Consider the following 21908-nt stretch of genomic DNA (forward strand, 5'->3'; position numbering starts at 1 on the left):
AACCGAGGACAGGCGTTTTGTTTTAAATTATTTTTTTACGTGCTACGCGCTTCAGCCCTCATTTCCGCTTCACAATAACAGCATTTACAGTTGACCGGGGCAGCTCTAGCAGGGGAGGAATTTGACGAAAGGTGGCGTCCTATGACGGTGCCACGTTGAAAGTCAATGAGTGCTTCAGTAAGGCCATTCTACTGCCAATGTTTGTCTATGGAGATTGCATCGCTGTGTGCTCGAGTTTATACACCTGTCAGCAACGGGTGTGGCTGAAATAGCCGAATCCACTAATTTGAAGGGGTGTCCACATACTTTTGTATATATAGTGCATGTTGGAAGGCGTGTACTGAAGGTTTGGGAAAAATAGGATGCAAATGTGATTTAAAAAAATTTACCCCCAATTTACTCCACTTCTGTAGAATGACCCATATAGGGAATAGAGTGCCATTTGAGATGCAGAATGTTGGTTGAAACAGGATGGAGTTAGCAGCAGCTTGAATGGAAGATAGATGTTTTCTATCAGTGTCTCTGTGTGTCCCCTGGACTGTGTGTCTTATAACCTGTATCCCTGTCTGTGTCCCTTGTTAGTGGCTTGTGTGATAACCTGATCCAAGACATCATCTACAGCTACCTGGTCCTGCCCAACCGCATCACCATTCCTCTGGTGGGAGAGGCTCAGCTGGCTCAGCTACGCTTTCCAATACCTAAAGTAGGGAGGATCCCCACCCACCACTGAAAGCAAAACACATATTCCACTCTATGAAGCCAAGCCTGATAAATTAATCAATGCATTTTTTACTGTTGTTTTGTTATGTTCAAATGCAACCCATCCGTTGGGGCATTATTGAATTCCAATGTTGTTAATGTAATACATGAAATCACTATGATATACAGTATGTCTGAACTTAGTGTTTTTTGTCTCTCTCTCTCCTCTAGGGTGTCCTGAGGATTCACTTCCTGGAGGCCCAGGACCTGTTAGGGAAGGATAAGTTCCTGGGGGGTCTGATCAAGGGCAAGTCAGACCCGTACGGTGTCCTTCACATCGGCAACCAGCTGTTCCAGAGTAAGGTGGTCAAGGAGAACATCCATCCCAAGTGGAACGAAGTCTATGAGGTAGAGAACATTTTAAAGTGTCCACAGGGAGGTTCTAGAAGTGTTCTTAGGATGATTCTTATGTCGGCAGTATGAGAGAGAATGTCTTATTGAAGAAACTGAATGGGACTCTTTTACAATGTTGGAGTGGGTGGGATGTCTGACATTAGATACTTACAGTACATTACCAATATGTTGTCCTGTATGCCACACAGAAGGTCTGTAATGCTGTATGTGTGAATGTGACCCTCAGGCTTTGGTGTATGAGCACTCAGGACCACAGAACCTGGAGATAGAGCTGTTTGATGAGGACACAGACCAGGATGATTTCCTAGGAAGGTTAATGATAGATCCAAATCCTTTGGGGTCCTTCCTCAGCCATCAAAATCACTATGAACATCAAGCGTGACCTCTGCTGTAGCGCATAAAGCTATCATGTGTTAGCCCCTCTCTCCAACAAACTCACAGCATGTGTATATTTCCCTTGCAGTTTACTGATAGATGTGGCTGAACTTCAGAAGGAACAGAAAGTTGATGAGGTAAAGTTTATTTATTTTATGACTTTTTTCGTTCTTAATAAAAACACTCAACTGTAAAGACAGTATATGTGATCACCCAGCACAATGTGTTCCATTCCAGTGGTTTGTCATGGAGGAGGTGAACACCGGAAAGCTGCATTTAAAACTAGAGTGGCTGTCTCTGCTCCCCACTCCTGAAAAGCTGGATCAGGTACACCTTTATCTACTCTGCATCCAAAATGGCACCCTATTGCCCATGTAGTGCAATACTTTTGATCAGGTCAAAAGTAGTGCACTATATAGTCTTTCTGAGTGCTACTTTAGATCAGTCTGTATGTTAATGGACTTCTCAGTCCTTCAGCGTTAATATACTTAACATTAATAGGTCTACGTATTCCTCTTCTACATCCACGTGAGAAAATGAAACATGCAGATTAGAGGGATAGGTTGGGGAATCCGAGAGGGAGTGCTCACCCTGTTTGAACTAGTGCTGTGGTGCTTATTTAACATCTGTTCCATTAGTACACTCAAAGATCCCTGTAACACCTGATGCTGTGTGTGCGGCCCAAATGGTACCCTATTCCCTATCCAGTACATTACTTTTGACCAGGGCCTATTGTGCTCCGGTCAAAAGTAATGCACTAAATAGGGAATAGGGTGCCATTTGGGACACACACTGCATTTCTGCAGTCCATTATATCAGCTCTGAAGCCAAGAATAGATAACTCAGATCATTCTATGTTTGACCAACAGTACAAATTGCACCTCCTACAGTATTGGCTAAAGCGAAGCATTCATTCTTTGTCTCCTATTTACTGCCTCTGTGCCTGTTTGAAGCACCGCTATAACCCTAATACCATTGTCCTAAGGGGACAAATACAGTTGTTTGAATTGAGTGACAAACTGTAACTATTGATTATGATCTGGTCCTCTTCCGCGCTCTCTCTCCTAGGTGCTGACCAGTATTAAGGCTGATAAAGGCCAGGCTAACGATGGCCTGTCGTCTGCCCTTCTGGTGGTCTACCTGGACTCAGCAAGGAACCTTCCAGTAAGTCACTTCACCTGTGGTAAACTCACTGGAAGAATAGGAAGAACCACAACAGCTACTAAGTCTTTAAGATTGATCATCCATTCTGCTGGGGCTAATGTGTACAGTAGCAGAGGTTAAACATCAATCATTGGCCCCATTTTAAACTATAACTTGGATGGGGAAACGCACTACATTGCATTAACTCAGCACAACCTCTTTAATGCGTTAGTTAGGAGATGGTAATGTCAAGTCTCCTCAAAGGCCATAAAACAAGGTATTATTGTGCCAGTCTACCAGTCATCAGACAGTATGAGCCTCCCAGTTCACCCCAGCTTCTCTCACCTGCCTCCTCTTCTTCTGATTGTTCTCCTGCTTGAACTCCTTCCCTTCCCCCTCTCTCCTCTCCTCATGATAATGTTCATCTTTATCCTCGTGATCATGTTATTGATACTCATGATAATGTTAATATTTATCCTCGTGATCATGTAAATATTTATCCTTGTGATCATGTAAATATTTATTCTCGTGATGTTCATATTTATCCTCGTGATAATGTTAATATTTTTATCCTTGTGATAATGTTAATGTTTATTCTCTACCTCACACTAATAGTCTGCCAAAGGGCTACAATAATTATTGTAGCTAAAGTTGATATACTGTTCTATAATACCTGTGAAATCACAGAATTTGTTTTCACTCTTTTTGCATAAATGCATAGCATAGGCAAACCCTGCTTCACATGTCTTCTTTTCAGCCTCTTCTTCTTTGCTTTCTTCTCTCCGTTTCCCTCCTCCTCTGAAGAGTGTGTTCGAGGGGAACTTGGGTTCTGGCTACTTAAAAGAGAGGAGAGCTTCGGGCCTAGTCTTTTGTGAGAATACAGCCTCTCTCTATAGGACCTTATTTGTGAGTCCTCTGGTATTTTGCATCCTAGTTATAGTTTTTTTTCCCACAGTGTGATTTTTGTTTGTAATTATAACGATTTGAAATGAGAAAGAAATTCCAATAAGCATGTTGACTGTCGTATGAATGACTTATGCACGTATAAGTTCTTAATATTTTGCATAAAACATACAGTGAGGCTGTCAGTCATAACTATGAGGCCAGGACTTGAGAAAGATATCGGTGCAAAAGAGCCAGAGGCATGTTAGGAGGCTTGTCTGTAGATTGCTTTCCCTCCATCCCGCTCACCCAGCCATTACCTGCCCATTAGTGGGTTGTTGCCCCAGCAACAAATGCTCTCTTACCTGTAACACGGGCGTCCTCAGGACACTGACCCTGCCTCGCCTTGTCTCAAACTCCAGACATAACCAGCCATCTCAAAGCATCTCCCGATGCTAGTCTCCTGTTACACATGCCTCCCACACTACTCAGTCCAAAAGCAACGGCATGACTTGTCAAGGCATGTTCTTCGTCCCAAATGGCACCCTTTTCTCTATAAAGGGAATAGTTTGCCATTTGGGAAGGGGTCAGTGACATGATCTGTCAAGACATGTTAACAATTCTCCAGAGATGTGTAGCTGACAACAAAAATATCATTTTTAACAACAGATAATGAATAACTAATGTGATACAGAATGCAAGGATATGCTACGTCCTAAATGAAATGCTTCGCTCTGTGGATGAACTGTATTCATTTAACTGTAGATGTATTTGTCGATAGAAATGATGTTGTCTGTGTTGTACGAAAGTACTCATCAAGAGAATGACTCCATTCCATTAACCCATAAAGAGATGATAATGTATCTGGAATCTCATAGATGTAGATAAAAAGTACAATGTGAATATCCCCATTTTAGGTTGGAGGATTCCCAGATTACCTCCTATTCTAGGAATCCTCCAACTGGGATTTTTAGAAAACCAAGGAATTTTGGGAAAGTTACTTGAATTTTGCAACCTTACCCCCAATTATTACTCTCTATTCACATCCACCATCTCACTCCTGTTACTGGACTGCCTTGTCAGGGTTGGAATGGTCCTTCTGTTTTCTCCATAATGAATGCTCCTCTTTATCTCCCATTGGGTTTTTCCTGGGTATGTCGTTGTCAATACTCTTCATGATTTATTAACCTTGTGCTCATCATGTTGTTTTTGTCTCTGTCTCTACCTGTTGTCCTGGCGTCCTGGTTTTGGGGTCGTCTGGTGTGTGGTCTTCATCGTCGCTCCAATCATGATTTAACCTCCTCTTCTTCCTCCTGCTCCTCCTCCTCCTTGCATGCCCTCTCCTAATAACCAACCTGGTGTGTTCATTCTCTCCTGCCCTGGGGGAAAAAGCGCAATCCTTTAGAATTCAACCATGACGGTTTGAAGAAGGCCTCAGTCAGTAAGGCCATCAAGGTAATGTAACAACCGAGCATGCAGAGCCAGACAGACAGACAGACAGAGGAAGACTAAAGGCCCTGTTAAATACTTTTTTATTTTTTTTTAAAACACCCTTCCTATAATACAGTAAGACTGGTGAAAGCAATGGGGTGGAAGCTACGTTTTCATCTGTGCACTCACTTATAGATCAGTGATTAAGGATGAATTTAAGGTATTTGAACAGGGCCTAGAGACACACTGCTGTTGCCCCTGTGACCAGAGAGTTACAATGTAGTACAGGAAGCACGTACAGTGCTGTGCTTTTTCTATTAGGAAGTGGATTTAGTGAAAAGCAATTAAGTTTCCTAGACTAGCATCAACTGTATCGATTGATTAGATCCCAGTGAGTAATATTGCTTACAAGTTGTTCCCCACCCATGTATTCCTACAGGACTGCTACTGGAGCATTAAAAATGCTTTACAAGTTGATTTGGGTTCCTTGTTTTGTGAAATTAATTATTAACAAACCCCAAACTCTACTAATTGTGTTTGTGGACTAAAACTGCATTCCATGCACTATATTCTAATATTCTGATGTATATAAAACAAATTGTTGTATGATATGATTAATGCACGAAGAAAATATATCTTCATGTAAGCATTTCCTCTCTTCCAATTTCAACTAAATTTCCTGGTGTTAAGGGGTTCTTCTATATACATTTATGTAACTTCAATACTTCCTGATCTCAAGTCTTTATGCTGCCATATTTAGCCAATGAGGGATCAATCCACATGATTAGTTTTACATAAATCACTTTGAACATAATCTTTATTTCACAAATATATTTCACAAATATAGAGCATCTTCCTTATAAATACATTTGATTTGAATTATATTGTTGAGAATATACCCATTCTACATAATGAAATCAAATATTTAAGCTACAATTCTTAATTGGTGAAACTGCCACGTCAGTTTGGGATATTACAACACCAAAGAAGAACTGCAAACAACCAACACTATTGTTTTTTTTTTTAACTCAGACATCATTGCATGTGTGATAGAATAGCAGAATATGTACTGCAATTTTTTTTCTACCATGCTGCCCGACACACTTCTGCATTTCATCAATAAAACCAAAACTGTAACAAAGACGCTGGGGGGCGAACAGTGGTGCTGTTTCCCCAAATGCGGAATCGATCTTTAAGTGATTTAGATATTTAAATACTGAACTTGATACTAGGCTAGGGTGATACAGTAGTACCTATGAAGGTAACATCTCACAGGGCTAGAGGTTATGTGTTTTATAGCTGTTCTTGTTGTTTCACAGTCTGGTAAGAAAGTGAGCAGCGTCCCGAGTCCATTTGTACAATTCACAGTCGGCCACAAAACCTATGAGAGTAAGGTAAGCTCGAGCAAAATAACACATTTTTTTAGATCCTACATTTGTATGTTACATTCAGTTGTAAAGTACTTAAGTAAAAATACTTTAAAGTACTACTTAAGTATTTTTGTGGGGTATCTGTACAGTACTTTACTATTTATATTTTTGACCACTTTTACTTCAATACATTCTTAAAATCTCCTTATGGATCTGCCCCTTTTTTCAATTTTCTCCATAATTGACATACCCAAATCTAACTGTCTGTAGCTCAGGCATTGAAGCAAGGCTATGCATATTCTTGATACCATTTGAAAGGGAAAACTTTGAAGTTTGTGGAAATGTGAAATGAATGAAGGAGAATATAACACATTAGATCTGGTAAAAGAAAATACAAAGAAAAAAAACACCCATTTTTTTTGGTACCATCTTTGAAATGCAAGAGAAAGGCTGTAATGTATTATTCCAGCCCAGGCTCAATTTAGGCTCATGTACAAAGTTTTAGACTGATCCAATGAACAATTGCATTTCTGTTAAAAATGTTGTATCAAGACTGCCCAAATGTGCCTAATTGGTTTATTAATAACTTTTCACGTTCATAACTGTGCACTCTCAAACAATAGCATGGTATTATTTCACTGTAATAGCTACTCTAAATTGGACAGTTCAGTTAGATTTGCAAGAATTTAAGCTTTCTGCCAATATCAGATATGTCTATGTCCTGGAAAATGTTCTTGTTACTGACAACCTCATGCTAATTGCATTAGCCTATGTTAGCTCAACCGCCCTGTAGGGGACCCACCGATCCTGAAGAAGTTAAAGAAAATAATGTAGTTTTTACTCCATACATTTTCTCTGACACCCAAAAGTACATAAGTATATTTAATACCAAATACTTTTAGACTTTTACTCAAGTAGTATTTTACTGGGTGACTCACTTTTTTACTTGAGTAATTTTCAATTATGGTATCTTTACTTTTACTCAAGTATGTCAGTTGGGTACTTTTTCTACCACTGGTTACATTAACCATATAAAATACAGAGGAATTTCCAGTGCAATGTGAATAGAATATGTCCTTGCTGATATACAGTCTCTAACATTATCCTCCTTCCCTAACCAGACGAGGTATAAGACCAACGAGCCTGTATGGGAAGAGGCGTTTACTTTCCTCATCCACAACCCCAAATGCCAAGAGCTGGAGGTCGAGGTAGATAAGCATGCTTTTCCTCCTGAGTGACCTCAAAATCTCAGCTATTTAGTATGGCTTTTGTGTCTGATTTGATATCTGTGGCTATGATGCGAGGAGGAGTGGATTTTGTCTGCTGTTTTTTAAATCACGTTCGTCAGTGATGTTACTGTTTTAAGACATCTTTGCCTCTAGTTTGCCTCAATAAGTGTTTTGCTGTGAAGTTTGATGCGATTTGTGCTGTGGCTGTGGTGTGTCCCATTCTCCTCAGGTGAAGGATGAGAAACATGAGTGTTCCCTGGGGACTCTGAACCTGCCCCTGGTGCGTCTCCTAGAGGCTGAGGAAATGACACTACACCAGCGCTTTCCTCTCAAGAACTCTGGGCCCAGCTGCACCCTCAAGATAAAGATTGCACTGAGGGTAAGGTTCCATGAGGGTCTGAAGTGGGCTCTTTTACATTGTCTATGTCCCAAATTAGCACCCTATTCCCTATATAGTGCGCTTCTTTTGACCAGGGCCCATGCAGGGAATAGGTTGCCATTTGGTACGTAGTCATATTCACCTTAGTACTTTCCCTGCTAAATGTTCAATGTTTAACCTGACTTAAAAATAAAAACGATATACTACACATTCTTCAATAAAGACGAGCAATGTGTCTCGTATGATTATTTTTAACCCTCTCCAACCTCTATATCCCACTTGTGCAGGTTCTGTGTCTGGAGAAGCTGATAGCGTCAGACCAGACGTCCTCGGTGCAGGTTCGTAAGGCTAGCACTAGTAACCCCATTCCCATGAAGAGACCGCTAGTCTCCGAACCCCCCAACCCTGTCCCTGTCTTAGACCTCCCCAGCTCTGTGGCCGCCTCCACCCAGGAGCTCCACAGGAGAGGGGGGGATGACGAGCCCTACTCAGGGGGACCGGTAGGCATCGGCCTGGCCGACGCAGGTAGGAGCACCTCCAACCTGGCCATCTCTGGCTCTCAGAAACACCTGGCCCACAGGGGGTCAACCCCCAGCATCGCCTCAGACATCTCCAACCCCTACGCCACACAGGAGCTCCAGCAGAGGCTGAGAGAGCTGCAGAAGTAAGCATGCATGAAACCAAGCACACACAAAAACACATTGATACACGCAGGCACGTGCACAATCACACCACATTGTGACATAATTAAAGCATAAAATACAGAATTATTGACTAACTTGCAGATTATATTATATTACAGACCTAATGTGATCAGAACATGGAGACTAATCTGTGTGTCTCTGTCCACAGTGGCTCAGCCAGTCATTTCCCCCTGGGTGAAGTGCAGTTGACTGTCAGACACAGCTCTCAGAGGAACAAGCTCATCGTGGTGGTGCACGCCTGTCGGTAAGAGACATGACGGGACATTTAGACCAGGGCAAATAGAGCTCTGGTTAAAAGTAGTGCACTTTATAGGGAATAGGGTGCCATTTGGGACACTTGCAGGACTGTAGCATGCAGGACTGTAGTTAGTTTATACACTAAGTATTGGACAAGGTGCTGGTTGTATCAGCTATATCCACTCTATTTTAAATGTACAGTACAAGCTTTTTTTATTTGATCACACAATTAATTCTCAATAGTTGTTTTCTGTTAACTCAAAGGATGTGATCCAGCTAACTTAATTGTGCCAAACTACTCATTTCGCAATAGGACATTGATTTACACTTCAGACTCCAGGAGGGCACATGTAATGAGGTGACTGATGAGCTACAGTAGCCGCCCTGAATGGATCTATTCTATCCCTGGATAGTCCACGTTATCGGTCTGTCCCTCTCTATTTCTGTGTTTTCATGTCTCTCTCTCTCTCTCCCCCACAGAAACCTGATTGCGTTCACAGATCACTTGTCAGATCCATACGTGCGGCTCTATCTTCTACCTGACAAGCGAAGGTCTGGGAGGAGGAAAACCCACACGCACAAGAAGACACTGAACCCTGTCTACGACCAGATGTAAGTTTCGACATTCCTCTTTACTACTCTTACCATCAGACATCAATGGGTTTACTGGTGGTGTGCTGGTAATCATTGTGTAATTGAATTGTGTTTGTGTGTGTTGTCAGATTTGAGTTCAGTGTGTCGATCGTGGAGCTACACAGGAGGACTCTGGACGTGGCGGTAAAGAACGGAGGAAATATCTTCTCCAAACACAAAGGGCTGCTGGGGAAGGTGAGACTGGACCTGTCCTCTTACAACAGCACTGTGTCTATACATGCATACCTTGTCCATTATTGGATGACATAACTGTGAAGACACATTATTGCTGATTCACAGGGAAACTTTGCAATCACTCTTTCTTATTTACCTGTCCAAGTCTCACCCTTCCTCCTTCATGTCATGTCATCCTGACAGGTTCTTGTGGATCTGACTTACGAGGATATCGCAAAAGGATGGACACAATGGTTAGTGGAAAGAACTGAAAAATACAGTCATGTTTACTTGTTCTCAAACAAATTGAGACATTATTTGCTCTCATCACACCATTTGAGGTACAAAGAATTACGCGTAGTTAATGTAAATGTATGTTTGTTATTCCTGCTTTATAACAATGTGTCTGTCTTTGCCACTAGGTATGAGTTGAGTGAAGATGGGCTGAAAAAACCTCTTCAGCAGCTATAGACTACACCATGAAAGTTAGAGGAGGACCTAACCTAACCAAGTCTTCAACCATGTATCATTGCCACCAGAGTCCGCATGTGTCAAGGATCTCAGAGTAGTGCTGATTTAGGATCAGTTTGGCCTTTTAGATCAGAATAAATAAGGTAATATGGACATGAATCCATAATAAATAAGATTACATAGACAGGGGGGGGACATGATCGTAGATCAGCACTCCTACTCTGAGACGCATGATACATACAGCCCAAATCTTTTACAAACGTAACTGCCTTTTCCATACAGTTGCTTTTAAGCCCGTGGGCAAATCTTCTATTTGTTTTCCCTTTTTTAATTACGATTATTATTATTTACATGACTCGCAATTGTAAAAAAAAAAAAAAGCTTTTGATATTCATTTATACACATCAGTTGCATCGTTATCGCTGCCCACTTAGAAACTCTCCAGTGCAATAGTAAGAAAGGGAGTATGTGGTGTTAAAATGAATGAAAAAAAGAATTCCATATTTAAAGAGGAAATTATTGAGGACTGTAACAAAATATCTATTTTCTTGCTACGGCTGTGACAGCAGGTTTAACCGCCTTGGTTTATGTGGAGAATGTACAACATATATGTACAATGAGGACTAAAGAAGAGGTTTATTATAGTGTTAGTAGAGGGAGGTTTCGCTTGGTCAAAATTACCATTTCATTTTTAGAATTAAACAAACTACGTATAAACTCTACAATCTAAAAATAACTTTGTCAGAGCATGGCTACAAGTTGACAGTCTCTCCTCTAAGTTAAAGAATGCACCTAGTACAGTACTTGGCCACCAAAGACACAAGTGTTTCATTTTATTGCCTACATGGGGTTTTAACTAAGCCAAATATGTATGCATGTTTGCACAGTATTTGTTTCCTTATTTAAAGTCTTTCAAAGCATAGTGTTTAGGAACAGTAATAATAACAGAACTTGCTCTAGTTAACCTCACAGGAATATTCCAGCCTCCTTCAAATCATTGTGGCTTATCATAATTGATTTTCCAACTCTGAAATCAGGACAGATCAATTATGTATGGATGGTGAAATATATGTATCATGTTTGTGATCAATAAATATACCAGTCTTAATTCTGTTTTTGTATTACAAACACATTTCAGCATGCATATCTTATTCGAAGCTTCTCTTTAATGCAATCGCTTGCAAAAAAACAAACACATGATAAGGATTAAGGAATTGTTTTGGTTTACGTTGCGGGTATGACCCTATTGTATCCGGTTACCCCATTAATGATGCATATTAATGGAAAACATTTCAGATTGTACCATGTTTAGACTGTACCATATTGGCGTGTAACCTAATGTATTAGTTATGATTTGTGTTCTCAAACCTCTGTCCTTTTTTAAACTAGTTGGTTGCCTACCTATGTGTAAGCCATCAAATGAAAACGGTCTCTGAAGTCAAGTTCTTATCCTCTTGTTCTGAACTGGTTCGCCTTCTCCATGTACTTTATTTATCTTGTGCCTTAAATCCACAAATATTAAGATATTTTAAAGTATAAAGAAGCTGTTACGGTTTCCATGTTTGAGAATTTCTACTTATGTCTTTTAAATAATAAAGAGCTTTTGCTGTATGCACAGCAATAAGCTGTATATTACTTTGACTCCATAGACTTCATTCTAATGTCCCACTGTTATCAAACGTTTATTGCGCTGATTTTGCACTAATGCTTGTTTTCATTTATTTGTCTTTTCATTTATTTGTCTTGTTTCTTGTTTTCATTAATTTAATCGTATTCGTCTTGTTTTCATCAAATCAATGTAGGTGTATTGATGCCATCTTGTGGGCCCTTTTAATAATGCACGAGCTTGCTCACCGCAAACGATGCCGTGTTCATGTCTTGTCGAAAACTCGGCACCTCCTAGTTAAAACTAACGTAAGTTATTTGCTTAGAGCTTCCTATTGGTGGACTCTGATACTTCCCAAGTGGGAAACTCGGCTATCATGTGCGTCGTTTAGACAGGCAACCCAATTCTGATATTTTTTTCTCTAACTGGAAAGACCTGCTTTGAAAAGATCTGATGTGATTGGTCAAAGATCAATTCGTGGGGAACAATATGCAGAATTGTGGTCCTGTGTAAACGTAGCGATCTTTCTCCAATGAGTAAGCAAGTAATATATTTCCAAGTTTCCGATATGAGATGAACACGACATGAGTCACAAGCGCCTTCAAACATATGTAATGTGCAAACATTTTGAGGGATAGTTATTTGTAAATGGTGTGTCGGTGTGCTCACGATGACTGACTCCCTGAATGGATGAGTCAACTATTGACGCATTTGTATTACCTTGGTTTACCTTTATTTATCTGGTTATTCATTTCAGGGAGATGGATGTATCAGTCAACTCAAACCACCTGACAGTTCTCCATTCCCACATTTCTCATCTCTCTTTTCAAAGTCTACAGTAGGTATTCTAACCGAGGTAACGTTATATTCATAGTCATGGCATGCTTGATTCAATAGCTATTGACGAGAGAAAAAACATCTCCCGAATATCTTATATAAAACTAACTTGACCTTGGTCTTCTACAGAATTAAGGTCTCAGATTGAAGAGGATACCAAGGCAGGACGCGCCAATATCAGATGTGATGTGTTATTGCATGATAGAGGGAACCTATGAGCTGCCACGGAACGATGATGGGGTGTCATACCCTGTGACTTAGGGTATGAGAGGGAGAGTGATAGAGTGAGTCATGCTAGAAAGGTATATCTAATGTTCAAAGGGATTTCCTGGAACAAATGCTGTTCATTGGGATTTTCTTCACGTGCCCTCATAGTATACATGCAGTAGGTCAACTGGTTATACTTCCTATAGTATATCAGGTCCTTTAAAATTCAGGTCCTGGAGGGCCAAAACACTGACGTTTTTTTCTACCTGGTAATTAATTGCAATCACCTGATGTCCCAGGCCTGAATTAGTCCCGTATTAGACGGAGAGGATGAAAACCAGAAGTGCTTCTGCCCTTCAGGACCGATATTGAACAGCCCTGTCCTACATTATAACAGAAGGCGCATATTGGCAATTGGCGCATATTAATTCGGCTGTTCAATACTTTTCAGGAACATTTTACAAAGTGAAACAGTCTAGGTTACTTAGTACAGTACCAAACTATAATAATATCAATATTTTTATTATCAGTGAACATCTATTGACACGTGCCTCTTATAATTGGTTAATAAAGACATTTAGGTGGGCTGTGTTATGGTGTGCGCTCAATGACGCGCAGGTGCGCTTCTGCTTGGCGTCAGCTAGGAGGGGCCAACGCTTGTCTGTTCATAGTGCTGATCGTCGTCGTGAGACTTACTGCAGGAGCCGAGACCAATGGAGCTGCCTGAATCGTCCTGCATCCTCCCCATACCTTCCAACCTCCATCTCTCTCCCTGATTCTGTCTCTCCTCTCTCCTTTCATAAAACGAAACGAAACCATAGACATGGATTGTTAACTACCGCATGTGTGTCATGGATCAAGAATGAGAAACATGGATTCGATTTACATTCTTCTCGTCCTCCTTGCTCCCCAACCCTATTTTTTAGCCTCTGCAGACAGGAAATTCGGTGAGTAGCCTACATGTATTTATCTGAAGGATCATAATGTCCAAATTGTATTGGACATTAGGCAGCTGGGAAAGGCGCGGAATAGCTTACTGTACGACTGCAGTTCTTGTTTAAGAGAGAGGCTAACAGCTATATCTATAAAATGGGGGTCGGTGTAATATAGAAAATGTGCAAGAAATAGTCTATGATGTAGGCCTATATTATTGTTTAGACATGTTGTTTGCATGTACGTCTTTAACATGGGCAAGCTAAAACGCACCTGTCAATATATCAATATCAAGTGTTTACTACTTTTAACGATGACTATTTTAATAGCTACTGAGTAGCCAAACTGTTTTCTAATGGAATAAATGCCATTATTTAGGATACAGCATAGCTATTTGGCGGGGAGAAATAGCAGAGAATCACGTTAGGCCACCGTGGTGCGTTTGCTGTCTGTCTTTCCATCACGAAGATGGTGAGAGTCAGTGAGGGAAAAAGCTGTGGTAGTATCCGAGGCAACATGCCTGCTGTGGCGACCATGGAGGGTAACTATGCTCATTGGGAGGAAAACCAACACATTATTAGGCTCCAAACCTTACAAAACCCATTAGTTTGTAGCCATATCTATGATTAAAAAGAGACGCATTTTAAGAAGAGAGATGTAAAGAAATCCGATTTTAAAACGCCTCATTTTAGTGTTAGGCTATGGGTGGACCATTTGTTATATAGTTGAAATGCTTTATTTTTTACTTACATAGGCTACTATTCTGTATAGGCTATCTAATGCAATACTCAGTCCTTAGAAACCATATTTTTTCATATCAAACCGTGTCATATCAAACAGTAATTTCCCTGTATTTACATTTCAGTTGTTCACCTTTCAATTTAATGTTGTAGCCTCATAAAAAATGTAATTGCATTTTTGATAACTGCCACCATGCTATAGTGTGGATTTTTCATTGACTTTGATAACTTGCCCTTGTTTGACACACTATAATTCAGGGAATTGTTCTAAATACTATATTATAAAGATCAAGTACAGTAATAGCATACTGTGTTAGAAAAGTTGTTAAGAAATATATACACAATGCCATGGACAAATCTACAACACTTAACATTATGCATCTGATTACACCTGTGCTATTATGACCATATTAATATTGTATAAACATGTTGTAGCCATGTAGCCTAGTAATTACGGTGTTACAGCACAGGTACAAGAGCAGCCTTCGTATCACCAGCTCACTCTAGCTGTTCTACCCTCCATAGCATTTACTCTATTATGAACCGTATTGTACAATACACTGCCTTGCCTGTATCACTTCCCATTGGTTTCATTGCATGGGATGTAGGGCCGTTTTCCAAGACACAGATTAAGTCTAGTCCTGGCCTAAAACCCCCTTTCATAGAGAATCTCCATTGAGTCTGCCTTTTAGTCTAGGTTTTAGGGTCAGGGAAAGAGCCCCATAATGTTCAAAATGTTATTTTGGGTTGCAGTTAATGGAGTGGTCGGTCTGCCAGCACACTCAGAGGAGAACAATAATACACTGATTTAAAAGCTCCTGTGTTTATTTTTGGACGCCTATGCTCCACTGGCTGAGTCACTTTCACTTCTTGTGTCAGTTGATCAAAAGCATTTCTTAATTGGCTGTAGTGTCACTTATGTGCGATTGCTGATTTACAATCAGATGAAGAGGCCTACTGGTAAACTAAACCTATGTTGTTGTGTTGCTTCTTTAAGTAATGAGTTTCTTCCTGGATTGGTGGCTTAAGTTGAAAGCATACTTGGATCAATTCCCCAATGACAGCAGGGAGAAAAAAGAGAGGGCATTATCATCCCCACTGTAGCCATGGTGACTGGGAACCAACAGCCTACAGAGATGTAACTTGTCTGAGTACAGGGTTAAACTGGAAGGTGAAAAACAATCAACTTTCAATTGGTCAATTTAGAGGGGTACACCGATAGTGGTTTGGAATAGCAGTCCTGAAATTTGCTCCATTGTTTGTGGACCTTGACAGAACTACCGTGGAAAATAACAGTTTCAATCAGGAGGTGTGCTCACACAAAGCTCCTTAAATTGATAGTAATCTCTGTGTGTTCATGGTGCCTGACTAACTGCCCCCTGTAACACCCTCCTGCTCTCATCCCCTCCTCTCACATCCTGAGACTGACTGCCTGATCCAAAGCTCCAGCATTGGTCCACCAGACTGGAGCATGGACACGATACACAAAGCTTTTCTCAATCCTCTGAAGTCTCAGCCAAAGCTTGTATCCACTGTTCACTTTTCTTGATCTCAAGGCACATTTATTCCCTTTTGCTTTCAGTTTTTAGTTGTTTGGTTTATGGATATTAAGCATTTCAACTCATTATTATTGGCATTAAATTGGCTCCATATATAACACTACCTCAGGCATCGAATAAAAGGCCTATCACAATAGGTAAGGGCATTTTCATATTGCTCAGACTGTTCTGCAGCTTTGGTATTTCATGAGGACAGTCTGTTGACATGCTGTGACGGGGTCATGTCAGAGTATATCTTCCTGTCCATGTAGTTTCCCTGTATATACTGCAGTCGGGTGATGTCAGCCTTGATAGTCGTCAGTCTATGTGCAATGTGCGTATGCAACTGAACAATCAGCATGAATTAAAGATGTTAATACCTGTTTCTATGGACATGGGTGCACAGGCATGCATGGGAAGACCTTTTCCGAGGCCTTGGTGAGCTAATGATTGCAATATTTGATTTGGTTTCCCTCTATTCTAAGTATTTCTAGTCAGGCCGATGGGTTAAGTAATTTGCAGTGTGTGACTCAATTTCCACAAAGATAATAACTGTAAACTTATGGACTGCGTCCCAAATGGCACTCTATTTAAAGGGAATACAGTGCCATTTGGGAAGTGGACTTGGACTCTTGTTTGTTAGAGAGATAACAGGTTGAAATGGTTATGCTGCTTGGCAGCGTTAAAGCCAGGGTAAGGACAGTGCTCTTTGCACACAGGGAGAAGTTGATTGAAAAATCCATCCCCTATTACCAGTTGTTATTTGTCTGGTGTTCTGCCCTCAACCTATTCACACTCCACAGGCATATGGCCATAAAACCCACAGAGCAAAGCTCAGAAGGACACAAATGACAAATCAGACTGGTTAAAAATACCAAAATCACATTGGTTTATATGTTTTGCTCTGTTTGTAATAAGTTATTTGGCATGTTAAAGAGTCACTCTCAAACCTTTGTATAATTTCAGCCAGTAGTTTTGAAAGTGGTGCTCACGAGCCAAAACGGATCCCCGTTGTTTTTGTACTACGTCATCCAATTTGTGTGATATGTTAAGAATTTAGCAATTTATATGATAGGTTACTAATCAAATTTGTGCAATATGTTACACATTTCTTGTGCTTAAGATCCCGGAGTGCATCTTTAAATTGTATTACTTGTATCAAAGACCACCACAAACAATCTGTGACCAGAGAGAGTAAAACCCATGCAGCTGTGGATTTCAAAATAACACAAAAATAGGATGAAACTATAGGTAGTAACATGCTATACAGCAGAGAGTATGTGTAACAGTTGTCGTCTGGAAAGGACCAAAACGCAGCGGGTTGTATACTCATCTTCTTTTAATAGGAGAAAGAAGGAAAACCAAACAAACACGTATACAAAAATCACAAAAATGATGAACGACGAAATACAGTCTTGTCAGGCATAGACAGCTAAACAAGCACAACCTGCCACAAATCACAAACACACCCTAATATATAGGACTCTCAATCAAAGGCAACTAGACAACCCCTGCCTCCAATTGAGAGTCCACACCCCAATTAACTAAACATAGAAACAGACTAACTAGAAAGAACATACAAATAGACTAACATAGAGCAGTGACCAAAAAACCCGGAAATAATAAATCAAACACCCTACTACATAAACCATCACCCCGAAACACATAAACAAAATACCCTCTGCCACGTCCTGACCAAACTACAATAGCAAATAATCTTTATACTGGTCAGGACGTGACAGTATGTCTGTCTCTGAAACATTGTATAGTAACATCTTACTGTATGTCTTCAGAGCCAAAATAGGGCCATGTTAAAAACAAGAGAAAATGTAACAAGAACTGACATGTGTTGTAAACAAGGGCACACCTCGGGGAAAAGGATGGCTACTATAATTCACTTTACAATAAGGGGTGGACATGAATGCAATGACTCAAACTAAATGTCAAGTGACAAATATGATAGAGAGGAGTGGGAGGGCGTTACTGTTGTCTTTGTTTGATCTGCCTTGAATCGCAACAGCAGATATAGTTACAGGGGCGTACCGCAGAGCAGTTACCACAATGGTTACAGCTCCCCCTTACAGAAAAACCACATGTGGAGAATCACATCATTTCACATGTGGAAAATAACATGACATTTCATGTGAAACTTCACATGTGATCACATATTTTATCATGTGTAGTTTCATGTTATCACATGTTGTTTTACATGTTGTCACATTAACTTCACATAAGATCCTGTGTTCTGTGAAATTCATGTGGTTTTTCCGTAAGGGCATACTTTACCCCCTGGCACTCTCCCTGTTCACTCCCTACACAGGTCTTATCAAGGTTGACAGTCAGTGGAAATATAGATGTTTTTATCAGTTATGACAGTAATGTGCACAGTATGACTTGTGGCAGCTTTTTTAATGTAACTTTGTTTGGTCAAATATTCAGCAGCATCCAGAAACATTATTTGATCTCTTGTTTAGCCTTTGTGTGTTCTGTAGGTGTAGCCATGGTGTGGCTACGCTCTTTCTGTCTTCAATAATTATTTAAGCTAATGTTGACAGTCAAAGAACACAGACACAGAATATATAGACACAGTGTGTATGTCTGACAATGTCAATCAACAGGCGGCAGCCATTTGTGCAACAACGGCTGTAACATATACGCTCGGAGTCAGGAAGCAGGTGCAGAAGGTGAGTTTAATAATGAGAATAAGCAGATGAACAAAACAGGAGAAGCGTACTGAACGGGAAGAAAACCAATACGGCCTGAAGACTGAGGCTGCTGAGGGCTAAATAAAGGGGAAGTAATCTAGGTAATGATGAAGTCCAGGTGTGCGTAATGTGGGTTGCCAAGACCGATGGTTAGTAGCCCGGACCGGAGAGAGGGAACGGGAATAGGCGTGACAACCGTCAGTATATTGGGATGAGATCTTTAATGCTCCTTTAAGATACCAATAAACATAGAGTCATTCATCTGTCTTTTACACAGAGATCTAATTTTCCAGATGGACAAACTTTATTCCTTTGCAAGTAAAGAGCAAATCCAAGACAGCCATGTCGAAAACCACCCACACTTTTGTTAAATGATTAATTTGTCAGAATTCCTTTTTTAGTAGCTTCATCCTTCACTTGTGTGTGCCTATAAAAATAACATCTTGGTAATACTTTACTTAGTGTTGATATGTAGCATTCATAAAGCAGTCATAAAGCCTTTATATGCATGGCATATAGAGTCATAATGCCCTATATCACCACTCTAAGTAAAAAGTCTTGATGTTATCAGCCTCACATTCAACTTCAGTTTCCCCCAAGGTTACCTCAGTTTCCCCCAAGGTTACCTCTAGGCTCATTAGGTTGATCGGTATGCCAGGCACTCTCTTCTCTTGATGTTTGGTTTTGGTGCTGTGGCCTTCTGAGAAGCTTCTATTTTGCCTACGCACTACCAGCTCACTCCCAGACACAGGAAGGAGCAGAGTAAAGCAGACTCCTTCATCAGTAGCAGCGCCACGATGAAAGGAGTCTGAGTCTGTCTGTCTGTGTCTAAGAATGAGTACGTGGATCCCTTCTTAAATCATACAAGTACACCCAAAATCTTTCAAACTCAACTTCAAAAGTACGCTATTTTTCAATATGTTAAAAAATGTCAGATCTTGAAAAATGTCAATTTCAAAGACAAATACTATTTTTTTGTCAGTATCGCTAGCATGTGTAATGCAGTCACATCAGCACCAAGGCTGTAGAAACCACTACAGAAGGTGGTGACGTATGTATGATGCACAGCACACGTTGTGTCTTCGCTCTCCATCTTGTCAGAGGGATAATTGGCCACGCCTCCCTGCCTGGGGTGTCCTGTATGGGTGTCCCATGGAGTGTGTCACCAGTGGTGCTGCTGTGGTATGACAGCAATGTGACATATTGAGCCCAAAACACCCCCAGAAACACTGCAGGGGATGGTGGGTGGGCTGGCTGTGTGTACTGTAAACCCAGGCCCTGACCCTTTCCTCAGCCCCCATCCGCCGACCACATGCTGTGACAAGACTGCTTTATATAGCATAGTATCCTAGACTGGCTCCCAAAATGGCACCCTATTCCCCTAGGGCTCTGATCAAAAGTAGTGCACTACATAGGGAATAGGGTGCCATTTGGGTCAGCAGCTCCCGACCACAATAAACAGTGTATCTTCCTAAATCCCTTATGATGAAAAAATGTGTTTAGGAACCACTAGGGGGGAAAAGGAATCACTAAAAACCTAGAGATAACAAAACAATGATTTATATAAACTTGAGGAAGGTGGATCCATGCAGCCGCCCACATCCCACTCCGTATAGCTGCTATGGCCCCGGCCTGATACCGATTTGATACTGCAGTTCAATTGGATTTGTGGACAGGGTTATAAATCGTGTCCTCTTAGTGAGGGTAAGGGGTTGTCAAATGGAGAGAGAACTTTATGCCCTGTTAGGCCTGCTCTTCTCCTGGCTGTCCTCCTCTCCCCCTCCTCTCCCTCTCCCATCCTCTAGCTGTATGTATGGTACAAAGATGTGTATTATATGGCCTAAGGGCAGTGTGTTCTGTCAGATCCCTGTTAAGCAGAAATGTCAGTTACGACCGGTTGCCGCTGCCGGAGCGCCTAGTGAGATGGATACAGAACCAGCATCCCCCAGCAGCCTGCTCCTCTGTGTTGATGGATCACCCTGGAACACTGTGGTTGAGTCCCAAATGGAACCCTATTCCCTATTTAGTGCACTACCTTTTGACCAGGGCCCATATGGTTCTGGTCAATCATTGTGCACGATGTAGGGAATAGGGTGCCATTTGGGAAACAGTCTGTGTTTTACGACTGGCCTAAATGTTAACTTAGAATAATGGCCCCGTGGCTGTGCTGTTTATCTGCTGTAGCTGTGAAACGCAGTGCTGCATGACATTGTAATCCATGACGCCTCGCCCACGCAGGAAGTGGGATATTATATTGTATATCTCTGTTCTTTTTTATAGATTCAGCTATAGCCTATAGAATAGCTGAATCTATAAAAAGCTGAGGTGTACAATACATGTATGTATAGTAGGCTATTGTTGATGGGTCTTAGGATAGCATGATATTATAAAGTTGCAATGTACAAATTGTTCTCTCCTCTTTTCCAACAGGTTGTCTGTTTGAGAAGGAGTTGTGCACACCATACGAGATCTGTGTCAACGGTAAGCCATTTTCATTTCATTCAGATACCATACAGCTATAAAGTAGAGCTCACAAATCAAAGCCATCTGTAGACACTGAAATATTTTTCATCTAAAAGGAAGTGGACATTCATGGCACAATATTAGAGAAAGTGATGACGATCAATTGGAGAAGAAAATCTATTGAACTGATTCTTTTCTCCTCACTTCTTCTCTTTGAACGGTTGGTTCAGAACACAGGACTAGAAAACACAGGACTAGAAAACACAGGACTAGAATTAGATTCTATTTCTATGGTTTAGAATGCACAGGGTGCAACCACAGGAAAGAATAGATAAGGGAACGCCACAGACACAGCTGGTGAGATGGTGTCCACCTCTCTTCCTGTGTGCTCTCTTTGGGCCTCTACTCCCTCAGAATTCATTTGTTTAGTGTGCATCCCAAATGACACCTTATTCCCATTATAGTGCACTTCTTTTGACCAGAGCCCTTTCAGACTTGGTCAAAATTAGTGCACTATATAAGGAATAGGGTGCCATTTGGGACCTTTTCCTCATTTGAAATGTGGCCTTGTCTCTGATCTCATTGTGATAGGAATAAAACAATGCCCTGTGCCGCTGGGGAAAAATCATGTTGATAGCTAAACTATTTTGGCCCAGTTCAGCTCTCAGTCTGTGTTTAGTCTGCGCTGGTTGTCGCCTGGGTTATTCCATTTAACAGACCATATGTCATAGGAAAACA

General features: G+C 40.8%; 2 protein-coding genes across 4 annotated transcripts in view; both read left to right on the forward strand.

The window, feature by feature from the left end:
• LOC106599471 (extended synaptotagmin-2-B) overlaps window positions 1-11776 on the forward strand; it is a 46402-nt gene extending 34626 nt beyond the window's left edge. Inside the window, exons 9-24 of one of the 3 annotated variants that reach the window (XM_014190726.3) lie at window positions 583-703; window positions 931-1107; window positions 1340-1425; window positions 1577-1625; window positions 1726-1815; window positions 2557-2652; window positions 3436-3537; window positions 6264-6338; window positions 7436-7522; window positions 7773-7922; window positions 8210-8586; window positions 8775-8870; window positions 9344-9475; window positions 9586-9691; window positions 9875-9924; window positions 10093-11776. In XM_014190726.3, the coding sequence (XP_014046201.2) occupies window positions 583-703; window positions 931-1107; window positions 1340-1425; window positions 1577-1625; window positions 1726-1815; window positions 2557-2652; window positions 3436-3537; window positions 6264-6338; window positions 7436-7522; window positions 7773-7922; window positions 8210-8586; window positions 8775-8870; window positions 9344-9475; window positions 9586-9691; window positions 9875-9924; window positions 10093-10141 (1843 nt within the window). In that variant the 3' untranslated portion in view covers window positions 10142-11776. Of the gene's footprint in view, window positions 1-582; window positions 704-930; window positions 1108-1339; window positions 1426-1576; window positions 1626-1725; window positions 1816-2556; window positions 2653-3435; window positions 3538-4905; window positions 4969-6263; window positions 6339-7435; window positions 7523-7772; window positions 7923-8209; window positions 8587-8774; window positions 8871-9343; window positions 9476-9585; window positions 9692-9874; window positions 9925-10092 lie in introns of all 3 variants that reach the window. The other 2 variants (XM_014190727.3, XM_014190728.3) reach the window with 2 other exon arrangements.
• A 1671-nt stretch (window positions 11777-13447) lies between these two features.
• The window catches only part of LOC106599468 (receptor-type tyrosine-protein phosphatase N2), a 153811-nt gene continuing 145350 nt past the window's right edge, over window positions 13448-21908 (forward strand). The window contains exons 1-2 of the mRNA XM_014190720.3: window positions 13448-13738; window positions 21138-21188. Coding sequence (XP_014046195.2) covers window positions 13654-13738; window positions 21138-21188 — 136 coding nt within the window. The 5' untranslated portion in view covers window positions 13448-13653. The remainder of the gene's footprint in view (window positions 13739-21137; window positions 21189-21908) is intronic.

The sequence above is a fragment of the Salmo salar genome, chromosome 03, assembly GCF_965601325.2.
Source record: "Salmo salar chromosome 03, fSalSal1, whole genome shotgun sequence".
Classification (NCBI taxonomy): Eukaryota; Metazoa; Chordata; class Actinopteri; order Salmoniformes; family Salmonidae; genus Salmo; species Salmo salar.